Source organism: Zingiber officinale, chromosome 2A (genome assembly GCF_018446385.1).
Source record: "Zingiber officinale cultivar Zhangliang chromosome 2A, Zo_v1.1, whole genome shotgun sequence".
NCBI classification, from domain to species: domain Eukaryota; kingdom Viridiplantae; phylum Streptophyta; class Magnoliopsida; order Zingiberales; family Zingiberaceae; genus Zingiber; species Zingiber officinale.
Genome location: NC_055988.1, coordinates 27398927 through 27421809, shown reverse-complemented (window position 1 = coordinate 27421809; position 22883 = coordinate 27398927). Strand labels below are relative to the sequence as shown.

The 22883-nt window shown below is 35.3% G+C and overlaps 1 protein-coding gene across 1 annotated transcript in view; it reads left to right on the top strand.

Annotated features, from left to right (window-relative positions):
* Positions 1–2432: 2432 nt before the first annotated feature.
* The window catches only part of LOC122040979, a 37283-nt gene continuing 16832 nt past the window's right edge, over positions 2433–22883 (top strand). The window contains exons 1-7 of the mRNA XM_042600477.1: positions 2433–2633; positions 9843–9898; positions 10008–10182; positions 10384–10485; positions 17517–17588; positions 18160–18276; positions 18347–18424. Coding sequence (XP_042456411.1) covers positions 2547–2633; positions 9843–9898; positions 10008–10182; positions 10384–10485; positions 17517–17588; positions 18160–18276; positions 18347–18424 — 687 coding nt within the window. The 5' untranslated portion in view covers positions 2433–2546. The remainder of the gene's footprint in view (positions 2634–9842; positions 9899–10007; positions 10183–10383; positions 10486–17516; positions 17589–18159; positions 18277–18346; positions 18425–22883) is intronic.

The following is a 22883-nucleotide window of genomic DNA, read 5'->3' as shown; positions in this document are numbered from 1 at the left end:
ACCCAAGTCAAGTTCATCAATAATAACTCATACCACTAAAGAGTTATTATTGCACTACCGCACCGATCCCATATTACAATATGGGCTCCTTCTTATCATGAGTGCGTTAGTCTCCCTGTGTTTAAGATATCGAATGTCCACTAATTAAATAAGTTACTGACAACTCACTTAATTAATATTTATCTCCAAGAGTAGTACCACTCAACCTTATTGTCATGTCCGACTAAGTCCACCTACAGGGTTTACATAACAATCCTTATGAGCTCCTTAAGGGGGTATCATCAACCTAGATTACTAAGACACAGTTTCATTCTATAATCAACAACACACCATATAAATAATATCACTTCCCAACTTATCGGGCCTATTGATTTAACGAACTAAATCTCACCCTTTGATAAATTAAAGAAATAAATATTAAGTATACGCGCTTGTTATTATATCATGATTAAGAGTACACACTTCCATAATAACAGAGGTTTTGTTCTTTTATGTAGTTAGTATAAAAAGAAACTATCTCAAATGGTCTTGCTCAATACACTCATAGTGTACTAGTATAATTTTATAGTCAAGATAAACTAATACCAAATTACACTACAACCACTCCAATGGTTTGTCCCATTCCATCTTGGTTGTGAGCTACTATTTATAATTTATAAGGAACTGATAACATGATCTTCTGTGTGACACCACACACCATGTTATCTATAATATAAATTAAATGGACAACTACACTTAATATAAATGTAGACATTTGACCAATGTGATTCTTATAAATATTTTATATAAAAAACTAGACTTTTAGTATACATTCTAACAGCATGGAGCTGGGATGATCCTGATCCGGGAGCGATGCAGGTCGGGGCAATATAAAGTCACCAGAGTATACAGAATTAGGGAGCGGGTCTCTGTTAAATTTGATCGCCACCTCAATAAGATATCTCCTTAACCATGTGGCACCCCTTGATTATCTCCACATCAATCACATAATGACTTAACGATCGAGTGGTTGAAACGCGCATGGAAAATTTTTTGTGCTCTTTAAATTTTGAACATGGGTGTATGAAGAACCTTAAGATGTGCATACCCTACATCCTAAGGATGAGTATTCGATTCAAATCGAACCTAATCGAATTAACCAAAATTAAATAAACTAAATTTTTTAGAGATAACTAAAATGATTAAATTTTTTTGAGATAACTAAATCGACTAAACCGATAAAATACCGATTAATTCAGTTTTCAACTGAATTAACCGAACTAGTATTTATCGATTTATCTGACCTCCTCTAATGTTGTTTCTTCTTTTATCTTGATAGTTGTTTCTTCTTCTTTCTTCGAACCAATTTGGAAGCGTCGACATCAACAACTTCTTAGTGGAACGCTCACCGATAGCAAACCATGGCTTTGGAGGTGGAATTCTTTAGGTTTGCGACTCCTCTTAGTGGAACGCTTGCCTCTTCCTCCTCCTCTTGATCTGCTTCCGCCGATGCTGTGAACGAAGCCATGGATGGAGTGGACCATGGCTTCAGAGCTCTAGATCAGCGTCCATCACTCTTTTCCCCTTTCCAAACGGGCAGATTCCGTCCTTCCGATCTAGTGCTACTACAACCTCATCCCGATCTTGATTTTTTTTTTCACTGTCTCTAAGTTTTAGATTCGAGGGAGCTTTGAGATTTGAGTCTTCTATCTAAGTGAGCACATAGTTGTGTTGGTACTGAGCGGTGGATAGGATTCCATGGCCCGCCCATATCGAGCACTACACACAAAGGGCCACCGATGGCGATTTCCTCATCACGAAAGGTGCACCACCGCCACCCTCGATCTTTTGGAGTTAGCGATTTCTACTTCCAAACTCGAACTGAATAATTTGAAATAATCAATTTATTTTTAAAAAAATAAAATTTTAAAATAACCTAACCAAAATTTTTAATTCAATCCATTTATTTAATTCAATTAAACTTTTGATTCACCTCCTCTACATCCCTTAAAACTTGATATGCAACGGTAGAACATTTAGAATATCATCATCTCTATCTATAATAAATTTATAAAAAATTTTCCTCTAAATGTGACACACAATCAAAAGATGCTGACTTCTTAGCCGTCATCGCGAGCGCTTATTGATTGATGTGCAACTAAAAGATGTTAGACATCTTGATCACCCACCATGAGTATTTCGATCAATAGGAAAATTTTATAATACAAGATTGATCATTCATTGGTTGAGTTTACCATAATCTTTTTTTCTTGGAACTTGATATGCGAATCTTACACTATTATTCTGTCGTAGATACCCGATTGAATAATTTTCAATAACTTTTTATATTATTATTATTATTATTATTATATTTATTTATATTATTATTATTATTATTATTATTATTATTATTTTGGAATTTTCCTTGTTATTTCTTCCCACCGTCAATTTCTAGCAGAAAATGAGGAGAGGAATGGAGGAGATGCATCGGCTTCTCTTCCTCTTGGGCATATGAATGCATTTGCACGGGCAATCGGGGCTAGTTTTTGCAGGGGCGGGAGAAGGCAATGGCGGTGTTGGAAACTTTGGACGCGTTCTTGGCCTCGGCGAGCAGGGCATGCTGTAGCCCCCTTGCCATTTTCATCCAGATCCAGGTAAGCGCATTCCAACTGTTCTCGATGCCAGTTCCTCCATTTTTTTTTTTGTTGCACTGCGCTTCTCAGCGTGCGATTCTGGAGACCGCTAACGCCTTAACTTCGGTCGGAATTACGATGCTTTGTTCTTCTTCGATGTCCTTCCGATGTAGGCTGGTAGGGTGGAACGAAGCATAGCCTAAAAGGAAGTGTTTTCTTTTCTTGAAAGAGTTCTGATTTCAATGTCTATTCACTGCCCGGATCGGGTGATTGAACAAGATGTTTTTTTCCCCTTACAAGCTATCCTCTCATATCTCGCTTTTGGTCTCTTTGAGATGAAGAGGTTTCTATTTGATCAAAGGGTTGTGAGTTTACGATGTAAAGATTTCACTTTCCATCAAAAACAAATGGGATAAGCACCAGTTCAAACTTCAAAGTCTATATAAGTGGCAGGAATATTATGACTTAAGCAGATTAGCAAAAGAATCAAGAACTTTTGGGTTAAGTCATCCGACATTGAGGCATAACGCTCTTGTTGATGCAACAATAGGAGAATTAACTAGATGACCTTTAGCTTTTCCTTTTAAATGATATATCCTCTTTATTTTGGCATTTGGGATGAATGATGGCAAAATATGTAGGATAATACTAAGAGACAACAAGTTTAGTTATGCGATCCATTTCTATTCTCTGCAACTAAAAGCTAGCTCAAGTATTTTGCAGCTTAAAATTTTAATTTTGTTCCTAACTTCAAGCCTGGAAAATGTAGATCATAGCTATGTGGAATTGTAGATTTATCTAAGATGTGAAAGTGAATATCAAAACTAACTATTCCTTCGTAAGAACTAAATTGAAAGAAGAACCAATATTAACTGGTTCTGCTAATTTGTTTCTTTGTTTTTTCCACTTCTTAAACTGTCATTTAATCAGATGTTATCTACAATGTGGCTTAAATTTAATCACTGAAAATTATTGCCTTTGATTGTAATCTTACACCTTATAAAATTATTTTTTAAAATATATAATTATTTTTATGTTTTCTCATATAGTTTTTTCAAATGATATGACCCATTTATGACACAATTAATACGACATACATGCCATGTATTTCCACCCCTATGTCAATGGAGTTATACAATCTGAAGTTTCAACCTTACTCTTTTTACAGGTTCCACAAAACTAATTATCACCCTTATATGTCTCAGAAAAATTAGCAACAATATCAACCTGTTATTTTTTTCAAGGGAGATATCCAATGACAAGTTATGGTTATTGCCTTTCCTTTTCAACTCGCTAAAGGATTAAATTATGATATAAAAGTTTTTTTAAAAAAAATGAATTATCTTCATAAAGGGCTCAATTCATGTCAAACTCATATATTTTAAGGTTATTTCTTGTTTGTGTTTCTGGTTCGGTTGAGGACTGATCTAACCTTTATCCAAGTCTTCAGTCTGTGATCAACAAATTGGCAATGAGGGCGAGTGAAGATTCTATAAACGTAATGATTGTTTCTAGTTATCCTTTATAATATAACATGTACTTTCTAAGCTCCAACTTTGTTTCTGCATTCTCAATGACCAAATAAAGACAGCTTGTCACTTCATTAAAAGCACACTAAATTATTTTATGTATTTCTATATGAGTCATGCCTATTGATGTTAGTGTTTCCATAGTGAGAACCCTTCAACCAATTCTTCAAATCCTTGAGCAATATCTATGACATTTTGAGATTATCTTTGAAAATGAGTGATACTGGTTGGTAAGATTGGAGCACTGATTCAAGTAGAGGATACTTAGTGTGGTTTGTCTCCATGAAGCAATTATATGAGTGCCAATACTTTATGCACAACCTATTCTTCTCTGATATCATTTCCACCTTTAGTTTCAAGACCAACTATACACGCTACTTGACCCTTGCTCCCTAATAGAGGAATGAGTTACTCAACTCCTCCACATTGCGAGATGAGGGGCCCCACCACACACTATAACATCCTCATGACAATCAATCCACTTTCTTTTGTCCAGATTCCCTTACTAACTCCATCCTACAATGTAGTAAGCAAACCTCCTCTTTATCATAGGACCTCTGAGTCATTTTCCTTGCATATACCTGTACGTACTTGCTCTGTTGGTCTCAACAGGGTGATTAACAATGTCAATCTTCCAGTTCAAAGTCACTTGCTGATTACTCATAAATCTCTTCACTGAGTCACTGCAAAGGTTGAGCTTCTTGCTTACCTTGAGTTGAGAGGCAATCAGCTATGGGTTATTATCATGGAGATTGTGGGTCTAGTACCCATCTTGATTGCACATGTAAGCAAGTAACCTCCAACATGATGATCTTCATTTCACTTCCACATTCCCTCCCTAGTACTCAAAACCAGTCTTGTTCTTTCTACTGGGCTTGATGGGCATTCATACATTTCTGGACTAATTTAATTTGGAACATATAATGATTTTATAGTGGCAATACTATAAAATACAAAACAAATAATTGATGTTCTCTTGCTAGTGCTTGAAAGGCAAGGGGAGTGATGTTATGTACCCTTGTTCAAGCTTAACCACCATCTTGATTGCACATGTAAGCAAGCAACCTCCAACATGATGATCTTCATTTCCACATTCCTTCGCTAGTACTCAAAACCAGTCTTGTTCTTTCTATGGGCTCGATGGACATTCATACATTTCTGGACTAATTTAATTTGGAACATATAATGATTTTATAGTGGCAATACTATAAAATGCAAAACAAATAATTGATGTTCTCTTGCTAGTGCTTGAAAGGCAAGGGGAGTGATGTTATGTACACTTGTTCAAGCTTAACCACCTTCAAGTTATGAAATCCTTGCTTTGGTTTCAAGTAATTGCTTGGGGTTTATATTCAAATGAGTGTGCTTGTTTCAATCAAGGTTGTTATGGATGTCATAAATAAACAAATCTCATATATTTTTGATAACAAGGATTCATATTATGTTTCATAAAAATTTCATATTATTAAGCAATAATAAATAATGAACTATAGAATTTATGTAACTTGATTAATAGTAGGTAATATAATATCATAATATCACAGTATTGTGTTGATGTTGATATTTTATTGTTATTATTGTTGTTACTATTTTTATTACCATCATAATCATCATTATCAGAGTTATAAAATCACATCATTATTACTATTTGTTAAAATTATATTTTTGAAATATTAAATTAAATTAGATTATTAAAATACATGTTACATGTATTAGACTACTAATAAATAGTAAATATATTTAAGTAAAGATTAATAAATAATAAAAAATGATTATGCTAAAAATAGAATCAGATTTTTTAATACAAATAAGCTAAATTATAAAAGACTACTAATATTATTTAATAAAATTAGATCAAATTCTTTAATGTTTAATATATAATTTAGTTGTGACCCAATCAAATGTAAATCATATTTATATGAATGGGGGGTTTTCGCTTATGTTGTTTAAGAGAGGTCATGCATTCCATGCATTGAAATACCGAGTCGTACCCTAAACAGACTGTATTTACTGTTTCGACTCGAGATTGGGATTGGTACACACCGGCACCACAATCGCAAGGTCGCGGAGGGTGACGCGACCTTGCGGTGGCCCTCCGCGCCCCCGCGGATGGTTCTTTGCCCCCAAAGCTGCCCTCTGCTAGGGCGCGGAGGGTGCTATGCCCTGCGGTGACCCTTCGTAGGGGCGTGGAAGGTGTTGCACCTTTGTAGTGGCCCTCCGAAGGGGCAGGGAGGGTGTTGTGCCCTCGCGGCGGTCCTGCATGGGGGGTGCAGAGGGTGCCCACCCCTACAATAACCCTCTGTGGGGTTGTGTAGGTCACTCCGATCTCTGCAGTTCATGGTGGGGATGCTTGCCCTATGCCTAGAAAAAAAAATTAAATTAGAACTTACATTAATAATTCAATCAATTCTAGCTAAATAGGATAATTTAAATAGACTTCATCAAAACCTAATAAAATTGTCTCATTAATTTGATATATATATTTTATTATTTATTTTAATTTAAATAATACATAATAAATTATTTATTTATTTATTATTATAATGAGGAAGAGGAAAACAGAAAAAGACTTCGTTAGCAATAATAAAATAAGATAAAATTTATAAGTTTAGATGATGATATAGTAGGGGATAGAGCTCAATGACGTGGGATAATGCTTGGTTGTTGTAGAGACACAATGATTTCATATTTTTTCTTTTTAAAAAAATTATTTTATTTTTTGTATTTTGTATTTTTAATATTTAAATTTAAAATTTTATTTTTAACTAAAGTATAAGTATTTAAAAAAATATCGAAACTATATCAACACGACACGATAGAGTACCGAAATCGTATCGTTCCGATCCTAAACCGAAACTTTGATACGCCTTGAGATTTTAAATCATCATACATTCTCTAGCACTCTTGCTCAATACCAAGATAGAGTAGTTTATTGAGACATTTAGTCATACTACGAATATAGGAATGTTAAATGGTTAATCCTCAAACTCGGGATAAAGTCCAAAGTAGTGGCAAATTGGAGCAATTTATGATAGAATTTTGCAAGTAAAGGAGATTTATCCCCTCCCATGTATGTTTACTAAAATTCAAGCTGGAATGACTAGAAATTAGCTAAATCATATAATTTCCCAAGATCTACCTAATTTGGCTAAATTTCAATCTACTCCACCCATTTTACTCTTATTTTTACCCAATTTGTGTTTCATCTATTTACTAGGGGATTCTAATTCTTTCTATTTAATTTCTTCCAATATCTAGACTTTAGACTTCTTCATTAGTCCTATGTATTAACTAATTTCTCAAGAAAGATCCAATCCACCTTTGTTGATATTGATCTAACTTGGGCAATCTATATTTGTATCAAATGCTTTTGACAATCATGTTATCAGTTAAGAGCAATTAGGCATAATTCAAATAAATAATTAAAATAGAGAAAATATGTTAAGATTAGGTCTTAAATCTTGTTTTGTGTAGGCCATCATGAACGAAACCTATTGTTCCACCAATCGATTAACATGTGGAATATTGATATGCTCGATACAAGCAAGGGCGAATGAAATTGTGAGGTTAGCTTATTTAAGTGAGGGTAGGCGAGAACAAGTGGAATTTTAAGGGCAGACGAGATTGAGTTGGTGCTATATATAACGACATTTTTGGGAGCCATTAGCATATTCAAGACTTATCTTGCAACATGAAATTGGGGATGCTAGGGCAGAAAGATTTTGTATTTTGATGAAGCCTCCCTCCTTTTCTCCTCCTCACTCCGTTCGTCTCTTCAACATCTTCTTTGCTTGTCCCTCCTCTTCCTTAGTTCAACCTATTAGGATCGTGTGTGGATCAAAGTAATAAACAATACAATGAAAACAAGTAGATAAATGGACAATGCTAGCATAAGATATAACAAGCTTTGAGTATTTGTTCCTACGTCCATGGCCCTGGATGTATCTACTGCATCATCCCCAACAATCCACCAATCCACTCCTTAATATGAGACAATGGAGCAATGCGTATGATACATCATTGGATACTCGCAATAATGGGCTATGGAGCCACTTGGTGAACACCCTAGACTACTCTCTAGTTGAACAAGTCCTTGATCTAGACTCTTCCCTAGATCAAGCAAACCCATCTAAATTTTCCCTGGTCCTCATACCGGGCAAACCCCTCATTGATAAAGACCTTCTCACAAATAATTCAAGATATACCAATTTCTTCTAGATCCCATCTAGAAGCAATTACCCTCTTAATATGATAGCACAAGAGAGAAAACACTTCTACTTCACCCTTATAGATGAAGATTTAACGTTAGGTGAGACAAGAGATACCAAGCAAGCTTCTAAATCAAGGACGAAACTTGGATTTACTTCCCAAGCTCCTTGCTGATCTTTTGTCATTTTAGTGATATGGAGAACTAATAGAAATCATTTGCAAACATTAGTGCTAAAAGAATCACCAAAACCTTTAATATTGAAGTTCTAATGGACATATCTAGGCACTTGTGTTGATCTACCAAAAATTGTGGATAAACCTTACCTTGGTTTCTAAATCAATGCAACCTCAACAACTACTTAGGGTCAACTTAGAAAAACCTAGATTGCTTCAACTAACTTAAGTTAACATACCAAAACTTGTAGGTCAACAGGTTGAATTCAGAAAAATCTTAACTCAACCTAGGTGCCTTGGTCAACTTAGTAGAAATCTTTAGTGGACCTAACTCCATCTAGAAAGCTAGGTGGTAGAGACATTTCATTAGGTTGCCCCTATAATCTCATAGATCATCCTAGAACCCTGAGACACGTAAATTGAGGCTACCTAAACCCTAGGCTTCTAAACAATAAGCTTAAAGATGAAACTCTCTAAATAACAATCCCTACTTCTAAATCTACAATTACATTTACTTAGATTGCACGTGAGTCTTCGGGTCCATCTCCAGCCCGATGACAATCCGTGAGTTCGAAACTCCACATGACTTCATGCTTGATACATTAAGTTCATCATCTAAGCTTGATAATCTCAATCTTCAAAATCACATGAGAAATCATGCACCCTTAGGTAGATATATAAATTCCCAACTTAAAATGCATTGCCAAACCATAAAAAAGTGGGAAGACCTAACTATAATAGAGGAACCAATGTTTCAATACTACCCTCCTCAACATTCATGCCTTTAGCACTTGTCTTGGCATTCCAATACAACAGTGCGACAATATTTCTTTGGTAAGGTATTGATTCAAAATGAGATTTTTATACCTTGGTTAAGATAGTGTCTGAAGATAACAAGTATGTTTTATGACAAAGTGAATTGGTTGAAGCTTGAAGATACAAACAGAGACTAAAGAAAGGTTAGTTAAAGTGATTAAAACTAATTTAAGATATATTAGTAATACTAGTAATATAGCCTTACATCAAGTTCAATCAAAGAATAAAATTTGTGCCGTCGACTCAAATACTTGGGACTAACAATGGCTTGATGATGATGATCATGACATCTGGTGAGCTATCTAGCTGCTTGATTTTTCCAAATTTGAGATGCATATTGTAGGGGCTTTTTTGTTGTCCATGTGGACTATTCCATTTCACTTTTGAATAGTTCTATGCCCTTATTATAGAAAAAATTATATATATATATATATATATATATATATATAATCTGATCCTCTGAAGGAAACAGCTAAAAACTTTTTTTTCTATTTGATTGTAGGGTTGTGTAATATGTTTAACTCTTGCTATTGGATGGGCCCTTGCTGCTTATGTCAGGTATTATGATTATTTCTTAGCAATAAATGCAGCTAGAGATACTTCTTATTTATTGTTGATTGTAATTGAAGCATATGAACATAGTAAATATACCGTTTTCTTCTATCAGGAGTAGGACTATACATCATATAAAGTGTAATATCAGAAAAGGCAACAGTTTTGCATTTATCTGTGGAGATATTAATGATCTTGAGCACTCTGCTCAGATGAATTTGCCTGGAGTGTCAGTTATAATGCCTTTGAAAGGATTTGGGGAACACAACTTGCAAAATTGGAGAACCCAAGTGAGTTATCTGCATTTAAATTGTATTGGTAGAACTGTTGATATAATTAGAGGAAATAAGTCTACCAACTTGTTCTTCTTAAAAGGAAAAAGACCTGTCAACTTTGGTGCTATTTGCAACTTATATAAACCTTTGAATGGATTCCTTGATAGAAGTTGAATCCAACACAATAGATTATTTTTTGACATCTTGCTAGTGCAGATCACTTCTCTTTATGGAGGACCTCTTGAGTTTCTTTTTGTAGTTGAGAGTTCTGATGATCCAGCATACACCGCAGTCTCCTCACTCATTTCAGAGTTTCAGGTAAAATTTTACATTAAAATTTTTATTTCTTTCACCTGAGTGCTATCTCATTGTTTGAAGTAGCTGAGAGCAGTTATTTAATTAATTTAATTTTAATCATGTTTTGACCATATATTTAGCTTTTGAAAATACTGAGGATCTTAGTATCTACTGGCAAGCATGATCATTTATTGGAAGTAAGGATGAGTAGCCACTCAAAGTTGATGTGTTCAAGGTTCTCCCACAAAGAGCACACAAAGATAGAAATAACATTATGTTGTTGCACCTATGCAATCGTAAGTGTTTAATTGTCACAAAAAAGTGTGTAAGCATAAAACTTCACATGCATAACTGTGGAACTTTATAGGTGTCTAGCCTGGCCTAATTTTCTCTCACATTTCCTTATTTCATCTTCAAAGGATCAAAGTTAGAGGACATAAATTGTAATACTCTAATTTAGTTCAACATGTTTAGGTATGAGCTAATAGAGGGGTTTTGTATGAGTTAAGAACTATTAATTTGAGTTTAACCATTCTGGGTTAGTGGTCAAGTTTAATAAGTTATTGGCTATCTCTTATCTAAGTGAATCGTAATAATTAATATGGTACTTAATCCAAGGCATGGTGAATTGGTGGAAAGGGTTGTTTGCGTAATGGTGGAGCCATTGGTTCTCGCATACTGATCAGGATAATTCTAGATTATGAGTTGAGAGTTTAAGTCTTGGTGTGGCGTTAAGCCTTAAGTGGGTAAGAGATTGTAATACCCTGATTAGTCTCACATGGTGAATTGTGGGCTTATAAAGGGAACTTTATAACCTTAGATGAGTTAGATATTATTAATATGTGTTTAAGTATTTTGTGTTAGTGGTTGGGTCTCATAAATTAATAAATCACTTTTCTCATCTAAGTGGGGTTGTGGCATAAATTGTAACTAGTTGTCTTCTTTTCTCTCCTCTATCAGCATTACTTCTTTCTTCCAACCTCCATTAATAAATAAGGATACCATCATAATGTTTAATTGGCATGCTATCATGAACAATAGCACTAGAGCAATAAGCCCTATAAGAATAACTTTGATTCAACATAATTCTAATTCAAATCTAAACATAATCATGTTAAACTTATGCCTAAATTTAGTTCAACATGTTTAGGTATGAGCTAATAGAGGGGTTTTGTATGAGTTAAGAACTATTAATTTGAGTTTAAGCATGTTGGGTTAGTGGTCGAGTTTAATAAGTTATTGGCTATCTCTTTCTAAGTGAATCATAATAATTAATATGGTACTTAATCCAAGGCATGGTGAATTGGTCGAAAGGGTTGTTTGCCTAATGGTGGAGCCATTGGGTCTCACATACTGATCAGGATGATTCTAGATTATGAGTTGAGAGTTTAAGTCTTGATGTGACGTTAAGCCTTAGGTGGGTAAGAGATTGTAATACCCTGATTTAGTCTCACATGGTGAATTGTGGGCTTATATAGGGAACTTTATAACCTTAGATGAGTTAGATACTATTAATATGTGTTTAAGCATTTTGCATTAGTAGTTGGGTCTCATAAATTAATATAAATCACTTTTCTCATCTAAGTGGGGTTGTGGCATAAATTGTAACTAGTTGTCTTCTTTTCTCTCCTCTATCAGCATTACTTCTTTCTACCAACCTCCATCAATAAATAAGGATACCATCATAATGTTTAATTGGCGTGCTATCATAAACAATAGTACTAGAGCAATAAGCCCTATAAGAATAACTTTGATTCAACATAGTTCTAATTCAAATCTAAACATAATCATGTTAAACTTATGCATAAATTCAAGCGAATAAAAAATTGAATTGGCAAACTATTACTCTTTAAATATTTGGATTTTTTTTCATCTTAAATGTTAGTCCTCCTTTTTACCTAACTTCTAGCTTCTTAGTGTATATGCCATTTTTTTAGTTGCTTCCCCTACACTTTTTAACATTTGCTTTTAATATCTTTTATTGTGATGATGTTCCATGTTCTTAGCCCTAGCTCCTAGAAGTATGTAAAGTGCATCAACTTGATTTAAGTATGAGCAGTTGCCTCTTGTATGGATTTCAATGTCAATCCATGCCACCTTAAACAGGCAGTTTTTATTATCCCATCTTGGGACTGGTATGGATACTCTACCGGCATGGATGTGCCAATAGCCATGCAAAAATCCTATATCGACCATCCTTGCATGCTTGCTGTTGACACGAACACGTCATGAGATATGAGAGAGCACAAGTAAGGTCTAACATCAATAGAAAGACTAAGGTTGTAAAATGCTTGAGAACTTACCAAGTAGTAACAAGCATCGATCGACGAGAGAGAATAGTAGTTGTGAGGGCAGCAACTCTTCAGTTTGGAGTGATGCACATAGATAAGGTTTATGCGATATAGTTGAAGGAGAGGAGAGATTAGATATGGTTGATTGACCTCAGACTAACCAATTGCCGATAGTCATTGGCCAAATCGTGAGGCCCAACTAAATCTGGACCACGGTGACCTGTAGAGGAGATCAAGGAAGTCAAGAGGGATTTGGTCAGAAAAAGATTTTAATATATATATGGCTTAGGTTTTAGAGATAAGATTTTGCCCAAATATAGTTTTCAATTCTCACATAAAGGAAGTGAGCTTTTTTTTTAAAAAAAAATTTCAGTAGCAGCACATAGATGGGTAAGTAAGGTAACAAGACTCTCTCTCTCTATATATATATAGAGAGAGAGAGGAATGTTATGTTGCCCGACTTCTCGTGTGTGCCTTCGTGCATGACATAGAATTCTGGGCGTCTTGCACTCATTGGACACATGAGTCAGACACGTCGATCGGGCATCATATCATTTCCTTATATATATATATATATATATATATATATATATATATATATATATATATATATTACATATTATGTAAAAAATATATATATAAATATAAACTATAACCAAATAAGTAAATATATTATAAATTAATAATTAATTAAACTGATAATTGATTAATATAATTATAATTTAAAAATTTATATTTTTTGTTATTATTTTTTTGACACCAATTGATTAATGATAAGAAAAGTCAAATAAGTTAAAATAAAAATATTTGAAATCAATCTTAGGTAGTTGATTTAGGATAATTTTCAAGCAATTCAATTTTATCTAAATTTTAATCATAATTGATCAAACTTAAAATTAATTTTAATTTTTTTAATAAGTTGAGAATTTTTAAAAGTATATAATTTTAATTGTCTTAAATAAATTCCAAAATATAATTTTAAATGTCTTAGATAAATTATGAAATTATAAACTTTTAAATATATTTTAAAAACTTCAAATAATTTTAAAATATGATGAATAATTTTTAAAATTATCCTTGGTTTTTGGAAATTTTTTAGAATTATATTTTAACTCTTAGTTTTATTCATCTCTATATTTATAAGCTTATCAAATTTGAGATGAATAGTTATTATGTGTGTCAATTTAATAGTTCAAAAATTTTAAATAATATTTCTCTATAAAGATATTTATTTAGTATTTTTGTTAAAATTAGATATTTTTGTGATTTTTTTTTATCAATTGGATAATTTTTCTTATGTTAATTTTGTCAATTTTATAATTATGAATGTGTTGTGAATTATTTTATCTTTTTAATAATATATGCATAGACAAATAACACCAATAAGTAGTTTTATGATCCAATTTAGAGACACACACATCAATTAGAGAATCAATTTCATAGACAATCTTTGCATTACAATATAATTGGACATAGTGGTGGGGTTACATGCCTAAAATAGCACTTCGCTAGTGGATACTCAATTGTTTCTAAGTGTCCAAAAGTTCCTCAAAAATTCATCGGATAAACTTGATGACAATAAATAATTGAAGTGTAAAGTACAAACGACAACAATGTGAAATTTTTGATATATGTGCCTATGGAGAACTTGTCTATCATGAACTTGAAGGTCTTCCAAATGATGAAGATTTTTTAACAGCCTTTAGGGCCTCTCAAGCTAAATATGAGTATGAGAAACATATGTGATATAGTGGTGATACAGTTGGTGCCAATGGAAGTGGCTCAACTACTGCATCAAAATTGGGAAGGAGTGCAAGTGTTCGTGTTACCTTAACATGAGGTGGTATTGGTCATTTCTTTCCTTCCATAGGACGAAGGTGTGCAGTTGATATTATTGATATTGATTCATTGGCATTCCCTGACCAAGCTAGTAAATAGACTAGGATTGATGATACCTATACAAGGGAAAAACATAATTGATCAACCAAAGTATTGCTAAATGTTTTTCATTTCAATTGAATTCCTCTCTAATGCAGCAACCAATACATACTACCCTAACATAGTATCCAACATCAAAAAATATTGTCCTGTTATCCAACCTCTAACCATATATGAAATTGATAGTCCTTATTTAGACAACCAAGTAGGGGAGTATGGGTTATGTTGACGTGCGATAGTTGTACATGACCTATATAGACGAGCATTATTAACTTTCTACTATACTATAGAAGAAAGGTGATATTTCATAAATCTATTGATGCAACTGCAAAATGTCATAATGCATCTTACATATATCACTTGATGGATAATGTGTTCAAGAGATAGATGTAGTGCAGGCGATCAATGACAATAGTGCCAACTTCAAAAGGGTTGGAGAGCTATCGGAGCAAGAGCATCCAACATTGTTTTGGACACCATGCATAACACATTGTATTGATTTGATGATGGTGAATATTGGTAAACTCGATATAGTGAAGAACGTGGTGAAAAGAGTTCAATCGTTAATAAAATTACTCTATAATTATCATTGGGTTAATGAGAAAATTTGTTGATGGGGAAATTTATGGCTAGGAGCAACTAGGTTTGCGACTTTCTTTCTTCTATTAAAGTTGTTTCAGAAAAAAGACGGATTAAAGACCATGTTCACTTTTGAGGATTGAGAAGTCTTTCAATGCTCTAACACCATTGAAGGTAGGGGCGCGCAAAATAATGCTAATATGGATGTAGGTAAATATAGCATAATTTATTACTAATCATTGTCTAACATGTATGAAATATTTTAATTTTTTTCTTATTTGTCTTCCAACTAAGTGGTGGTTACTTTGTAGAGTATCGACTTTGAATTTGAAAAAGGTTATAGTAGTGATTCTCTCACAAATGACGTGTTCAAGTGGTTCCTAAAAAAATTAGTCAACTTTCTTCCTCATTCATACAAAAGTGTGAAATTGTTGTTTAGAGAAGATGGATGGTCTATTGTTCATTATCACATACATCTTCAACTAAGAGTCATAACAGAAGAGAAGGAAGATCAAGTGTCTAGCGAGGATGATCTAATAATGCATTGGTGGAGCATTCTCGAGGATCACTCTTGAGGCTGAGAATATGTTACTTATTGAAGCAGGAGATCCGCCACGACCATCTCAATTTCTTACCTAGCAGATTGAAAAATGCAAGTTAGAGGAGATGTTGGTGAGGAAGATGATGATGACGAAGCTTTTGACCAAGAATTTTGATTTTTTGGATCTTAGTCCAAACATTCTTAGATATACTAACCCCAAACTCAAAAATAGTTTCTAGATAAAAGTAAAGGTAGAGCTCCTACAATTTCTACAAAAGTGAAATGAAAAACAAAAACAGAACTCCTGCTTTAAAGGGAAGGGGTTAATTGACGATTGGTGAAAATCCACACGGTCCGATTTATGAGCAAGGATATCATGAGAGTGACTAAACATACACCTTCTAACACTACAGTTCGACCAGAAATTCAAAATGGTAATAGTGATGTCAACAATAGTGCAAATACTCATGGAGATCTGGTCCATATAGCACATTGATGTTCTCAACGTAGTAAACATGCTGAGGTCAACATTAGGATTAGATTTAGTTGTGATATGATGTTACAAATAGACCAGGCAAATTTGTAGGAAAATTAGACAATCTTATTGCAAAAGCTGCAACAAACAATGAGTCTGAGAATTGCCAATACTGGTGGTCTAATAGGAGATCAGTGAGGAGCATACACAGCTTTGTTTGCACATAAATTAAGCTAAATCTTTAGTCTGTTGGTTGAAATAAAACTATAAAGCATATTGAATGGTTAGTTACTCTAGCTTTCTCAAACTTTGAAATGTAACAACCTTCTAGTCAAATCCGAGAGAATAACATAGACGACTTGCCAAAAAGGCCATCAAATCTAACTCATCATACTCATCCAAACCATTCATCTCCAGAATAAAAGTTCTTGAGTGGGATTGGCGTTTCCGCATAAAACACCTCACATGATGCAAATTATTCTATTGATTGCAATGCCACACTTCCTAATTGTATTATTGCGATCCCTTAGTTTTTCCTGCACCATCCCAGCTCCTTAAAGTCCTTGTCCAAGATGTTAATGCGAGTTTCGTTTTCTGTACTTGTATTTCAGAGGCTTGGTTGAAATAATTGGGCCTTTAGAACCTCTATAAGGGCCAAAAGAAATAATTGATATTTCCATTACAGTAAATGTTGAAACTTGTGCATCAATTTTAGGACTCTCCTCAAAATGGTCTAGGGTGATACTGTTGTGCAATATTGGCAATGCATTAAAAGTTCACCAATACATCACTCACTGAACCAAGAACAGGTGTCTCAATTTGTTGGTTATTGTTTGAGTTCAGCCTCACTTGTTATGTAGAGCTAGACTGACTTCACCTTGGCAACTGTTTTTGTACTTCCAGTCCCATGTTTTTTTTCAACAATCCAAGATACATTTATTGTTCTTATGTCATTGAGTCCCTGATACAGAGCATATAAGAAAGTTTTCCTACTCTTGCGAATTTAGTATGCAACAACCATTGTTTACAGTTTATAGATCAAATCTATACATGTCGCAGTTTGTTGGCAATTTACAGAAATCAATCAATGCCCTATCAGTTTAGAAAAGGATTGAAGTTAAACCTTATTAGGTGGCTTTATACTTGAACTTATTTGCAATATCTATTTATATAATTATAAAATGTTTATTGAAAGTTTCTGATCAAATGAATGTGTAAATAATTTCAGGACAACATTGATGCAAAGATAGTTGTAGCTGGATTGACTACAACATGCAGTCAAAAGATTCATAATCAATTAGTATGTGATTTAGAGTTTGTCATTCCATACTATGTTTTAAGCATCACTTCACTTTGTTGTCTTTGATTTCAATTTTTTTGTAATTCTCCATTCATATCAAGGCCTGAAATTTTTCACAAGGGACATGGTTCAGTATTTCCTTAACAAGTTTTGTTCTATACTCATTCATGTGAAAGGAAAATTTTGTATCACAGTAGATTTCCCTCAACTTAGCTGCAACTGCGGAGAAAGAACAATCAAAATTATGTCAGTGGACATCTGTTTGTTTAAAATGTTCTAAAATTTGACTGCACATCTTTTAACTTTTCTAAACCAGAGTCTTTCTGATATCAAATCTCTGGAATAACAGGTAATAGTTCCGAAACTAAGCAGCAAAATTACCAAGTCCTGGAATGATTAGTTATTTAATTTACAGAGTGCAAAACAATCTTGATACCTTTTACATTTTAGTTGTTATGAGTTATCCATCACCCTCCATCTTTGGTTCAGTTTAAAACACTATGCTGGGTATCATCCTCAGCAATCTTTTCACCTCAAATGACAATATTATAGAAAAATGGCTCTATTTCAGATTGGTGTGCAAAGAATGCATAAAGATAGCAAGTATGTTTTGTTCCTGGATGATGATATAAGGCTCCATCCTGGATCAATCGGTGCACTTACAGCAGAAATGGAGAAAAATCCTGAGGTGTTAAATTTATTACTATATTTGCTAGTTTTTCATTCATACAAAGTGAAATGGTGTTGCTTTTGTGCAGATTTTTATTCAAACAGGTTATCCTCTAGATTTGCCATCAGGAAGCTTGGGAAGCTACTGCATATATGAATATCACATGGTACTGAATATCCAAAAATTTTGTTGTATCTATAAAATTTCAGCATATCTTTATATAGTGATGAGTTGCTAATGGAGTCATAAACTACCATGTTCTGTATGGCCTACAATGGTTTCAATGTAAAAGGTGTATTAATAATTCACCTATGTTTGGTAAAAAGAATAATCTTCCCCTTTTTTCTTTCCCGTGTTACATACCTTGGAACAGCTGTAGGAATATTTAAACTGTGTGACAAGGAAAAACAATTTTCCTAAATTTCCTGGATCACTCCTAGAATGAATATTGTGGCCATTAGCCACAAGGAGAACATAGATTTGGAGGAGAACATAGATTTGGATATTTCTTCTCTTATTCCTCAACCTATGTTTTTTTTTTTCAGAAAAGACCACTTGCTAACACCCCTAAGAATGGTTCAACAACAGCTTGTTCAGTTGTCTTCCTTAAAACTGAACAAGTGGAGCCTTGTATAAGACTTAGTTTTTAGATCCATTTTGCCTAGCTTAAAATATTGGCAGCTTGTTATATTAAAATAAATGATTAATTTATTATGTGGTTCTAAAGAGTCTTATTTATTGTGTAAATAAATAATTAATTTACATAACTATTAGTAGTCTCATCTATGGTTTGAAATCTCGATCCAAGTTGGGGTTTCAATCCTACGGTTATGTGCCCTCCATACATAGTGTATCATTGATGACAAGGCCAAGTAATGTCCTTTTGTCAACGTCCTGTTCCCACGGTAGTGTTGGCCAAAACTCTTAAGTGTCCAACAATATGAAGGCATCTCTGGGCACATATGGAACCAACCTCGAATCCTTCACTATAGCTTCTACAATTGGGGGGCACAGGAAGAACAAATGCTCCTGTGTCTCAAGCGCCTGTCCTGCCTATCTCTGGTGGGAAGTTTTTGCAGTGCCAACATCCAGAAAGTGATTACATGACTTGGTTGCAGATAAGTCTTCCACACCATCCGGGCCCACGACATCCTAGGACTATGTCGTTTGAAGAAGTTATACGCCCAGGCTACCCCTCAATCCTGTGCAAACCAATCTGTCTGTCTGCGTGGTAGTCTCACCTGCAACCTCTAGAATAAGATCTTGTATCTGCAACAAACGCTTGATTAGAGGAGAATCTAAATGGGTTGCTTGCTAGGTCCAAAGATCTCCATGACTCAAGTAGGTGTGATGAACCTACTTGATCCAGAGTACGTCCTCCTTCTCCTGAATCTACCATGGAACCTTGACCAAAGTTCCATGCCCGCAAATCCCTGAATCCCAAGCCTCCCTCGTCCTTCAACCGATACATATTTGCCCAATACACTAGTGGTGCTTGGGTGTCCACATGAAAGATTGACAAATACTGTAAATGTGATCTGTTGATAGTTGTAGTGGTCGTCAACCTAAGGTGGAGGAGGAGAGGAGGAAGAGGAGTAACGTGCAAATCAGAAGTCTCATGGCACATCATGAACAAGTTTAATTCATAGAAGTCATTGTCTCGCGTCGTCAAAGTCATCATCTCGTGTTGTGGAAGTCTATGTCTCATAGGAATCACATCACAAAAGTTCTCTTAGGCATTTTTGTTCATCTAGTCTTGTCACTCGACTTGAGCGCCAACCCTTGGCAGAGGATGGCAAAACAAGATGTTTGCCACAAGGTGACAAGTTTGCTTCATTGTTTCTGTTGAATACTTTCGAAGATTCCCTTGATTGTAGGGGTTATGATTGATTTGGATTCCCTTGATTATTGGGATTGAGATTGATCTTGATTGTATTCCCTTGACTGTAAGGATTGAGATTGATTTTTCTTTTCTCTCCTTATGTATATAAATACCTACATGTAAACATATTAATGATAACATAGAGAGATTTTTCTCTTTTCTATATGGTATCAGAGCGAGGTTGAAAGGCAAACCCTATTTTTTTTTCTGCGTCATCGTTCCTTGCTCCGCAGCATCGCACACGCCTCTTCGCACGCATATTGTAGCCCCTCTTCGACAACCTCCAGACGCTGCCGCCCTCCTCTCCTCTTCGCGAACTTACGTCGGCGTTTTCCTGCGTCATGAGCACACCGTCCTTCGTCCTCTCCTGCAGTCCGGCGACGGAGAGGCTCGGGAGATTAGCATTTTGGCGACGGCAGGGATTATTCTTCTTGCAGTTCTATCGTCCTCACCTATCTTCTTGCATCACTTGAGCCTTTCTTCGCCGTGTGCCCACTTTCATCGAGCTGATCAATGGCTTTCTCCGGCACTCCAAAGTCAGATATTTCAATCTTTACCAACCACATCATGCACCACTCTCTTCCGAGCAGTTAGATGGTAAGAATTACTCTTCTTGGGCCTCTCACATTGAACTTTGGCTTGTTGGACAAGGTTATGAGACACATCTCACTCACACCGAAGAGAATGTCCAAGTCGTCGATCGTCTTCTATGGAAAAGGTTGACGCCCAGTTGTGTTGCATTATCCGAGCCACTATCCATCCATCTCTTAGGGATGTCTTCCGCACTCACAAAACCTGTAACTTTGTTTGGACACAGGCTCAACAACTCTTTACAAACACCTCTCAGCGACTCTATTAGGTTTGTGAAGATCTCATGACCATCCTCAATGCTCATCAGGTTAAGGATTACTACCTATCTAGGTTCAATCTCTAGTCTTCTTTGTAACTTCAATGAACTACTTCCACCTGCGACCACTCCTATTACAGAGCTTGAAAATCGGAAGAAATTTTTTATATCTCTGGCTTTATATGGTCTGCCCACATATTATTTTCATGTTCACGATCAGATCTTGGGCAGCCCCAAGCTACCATGGACAGTACCTGGGCAACTCTCTTCCGTGTCCCTGCCAAAGTCTTGATGTTGCCTCCTTCTGTTCTTGTTGACTCGTCAATTTTGGTCTCTCGAAACAACAACAAACCTCCACCTCGTAAGGGTGGCAGAAGACGTCCTTGGTGTGATCACTACCATCGACCAGGACACACGATTGAAAAGTGTTGGAGTCTCCATGGCTGACCTCCTCGCACTGCTCAGAGTTCTATCACTTCTTCAACTTCCGCTACATAATTGTCACCGGATCTGACTCCACTGCCTTCCTTTGATGACTTTCTGAAATGGTATGAGGATCATCAGGCTTCAGATTCCACTGCTGCCATCGAACATGCTGGTAATTCCTTTGCTGACATATCTCGCTCTTCGGGTCCTTGGGTTTTTGACTCTAGGGCCACCGATCATATCACTGGTAATAAATCCCTTTTTTCTTCTATCTCTACTTCCGGTTATTTACCCTTTGTCACTATGGCCAATGGTTCCCAAACTCAGTCCCAAGTGTTGGTATTGTTCATCCTTTCCGGTCTCTTTCTATTTATAATGTTCTTTATGTCCCTAGAGCTCCCTTTAATTTATTGTCCATAAGCCAACTTACTCAGACCTTTGATTGTGTTATCTCTTTTACTAAAACTTCTGCTTCTTTATATGACTGGAGTACGGGGAGGATGATTGGCTTCGAATGTGAGTCTCATGGCCTATACAGGTTTCGACAGTCCTCTCTTGTTGATTCGGCGGTGACATCTCCACTTCTTATTCATGCTCAGTTGGGACATTCAGGTCTAGATAAGTTGAAACAATTATGTTCTAGTCTTTCTCACTTAGAGTGTTTGTCTTGTGAGTCATGTCAATTAGGAAAGCATGTTCGTAGTTCTTTTTCTCCTTGTACTGTGAGTCAGGCTACGTTCCCTTTTTCTTGGTTCATTCTGATGTTTGGGGTCCGAGTCGTATTTCTTCTACATTGGGATCATGATATTTTATTACTTTTATAGAAAATTTTTCCCGTTGTACTTGGTTATATTTGATGAAGGATCGTTTAGAATTGTTTCCTATTTTCAATCTTTTTTCCATGAAATCAAAACTCAATTTAGTATTTCTCTTCGAACTTTGCAAAATGATAATGCACACGAGTATCTATCTACTTAGTGTCGTACTTTCTTAGCATCTCACGGTGTGTTGCATCGCACGTCCTACCCTCATATCTCTCAACAGAATGGGGTTGCAGAACGTAAGAATCATCATCTTCTCGAGACCACCCGGACTCTTCTTCTCCACTCTCACGTTCCTCATCAGTTTTGGGGTGACGCTGTACTTATTGTGTGTTATCTCATCAATCGCATGCCTTCCTCAACTCTCCAAGTAAAATACCTCATAATGTAATTTATCCTCATCAGTCTCTTTATCCTTTATCACCTAGGGTCTTTGGTTCTATATATTTTACTCATGCTCTTGATACTGCCATTGACAAACTCTCTTCCCGGCCTCATAAGTGTGTCTTCCTTGGATACCACCGGTCTCAGAAAAGGTATAAGTGTTATTCCCCTACTCTCTGTCGATACTTTATCTCTGCTGATGTCATGTTCTTTGATTCAGTTCCCTTTTTTGGGCCTCATGCATCTCTATCCGAGTTCTCTCCTT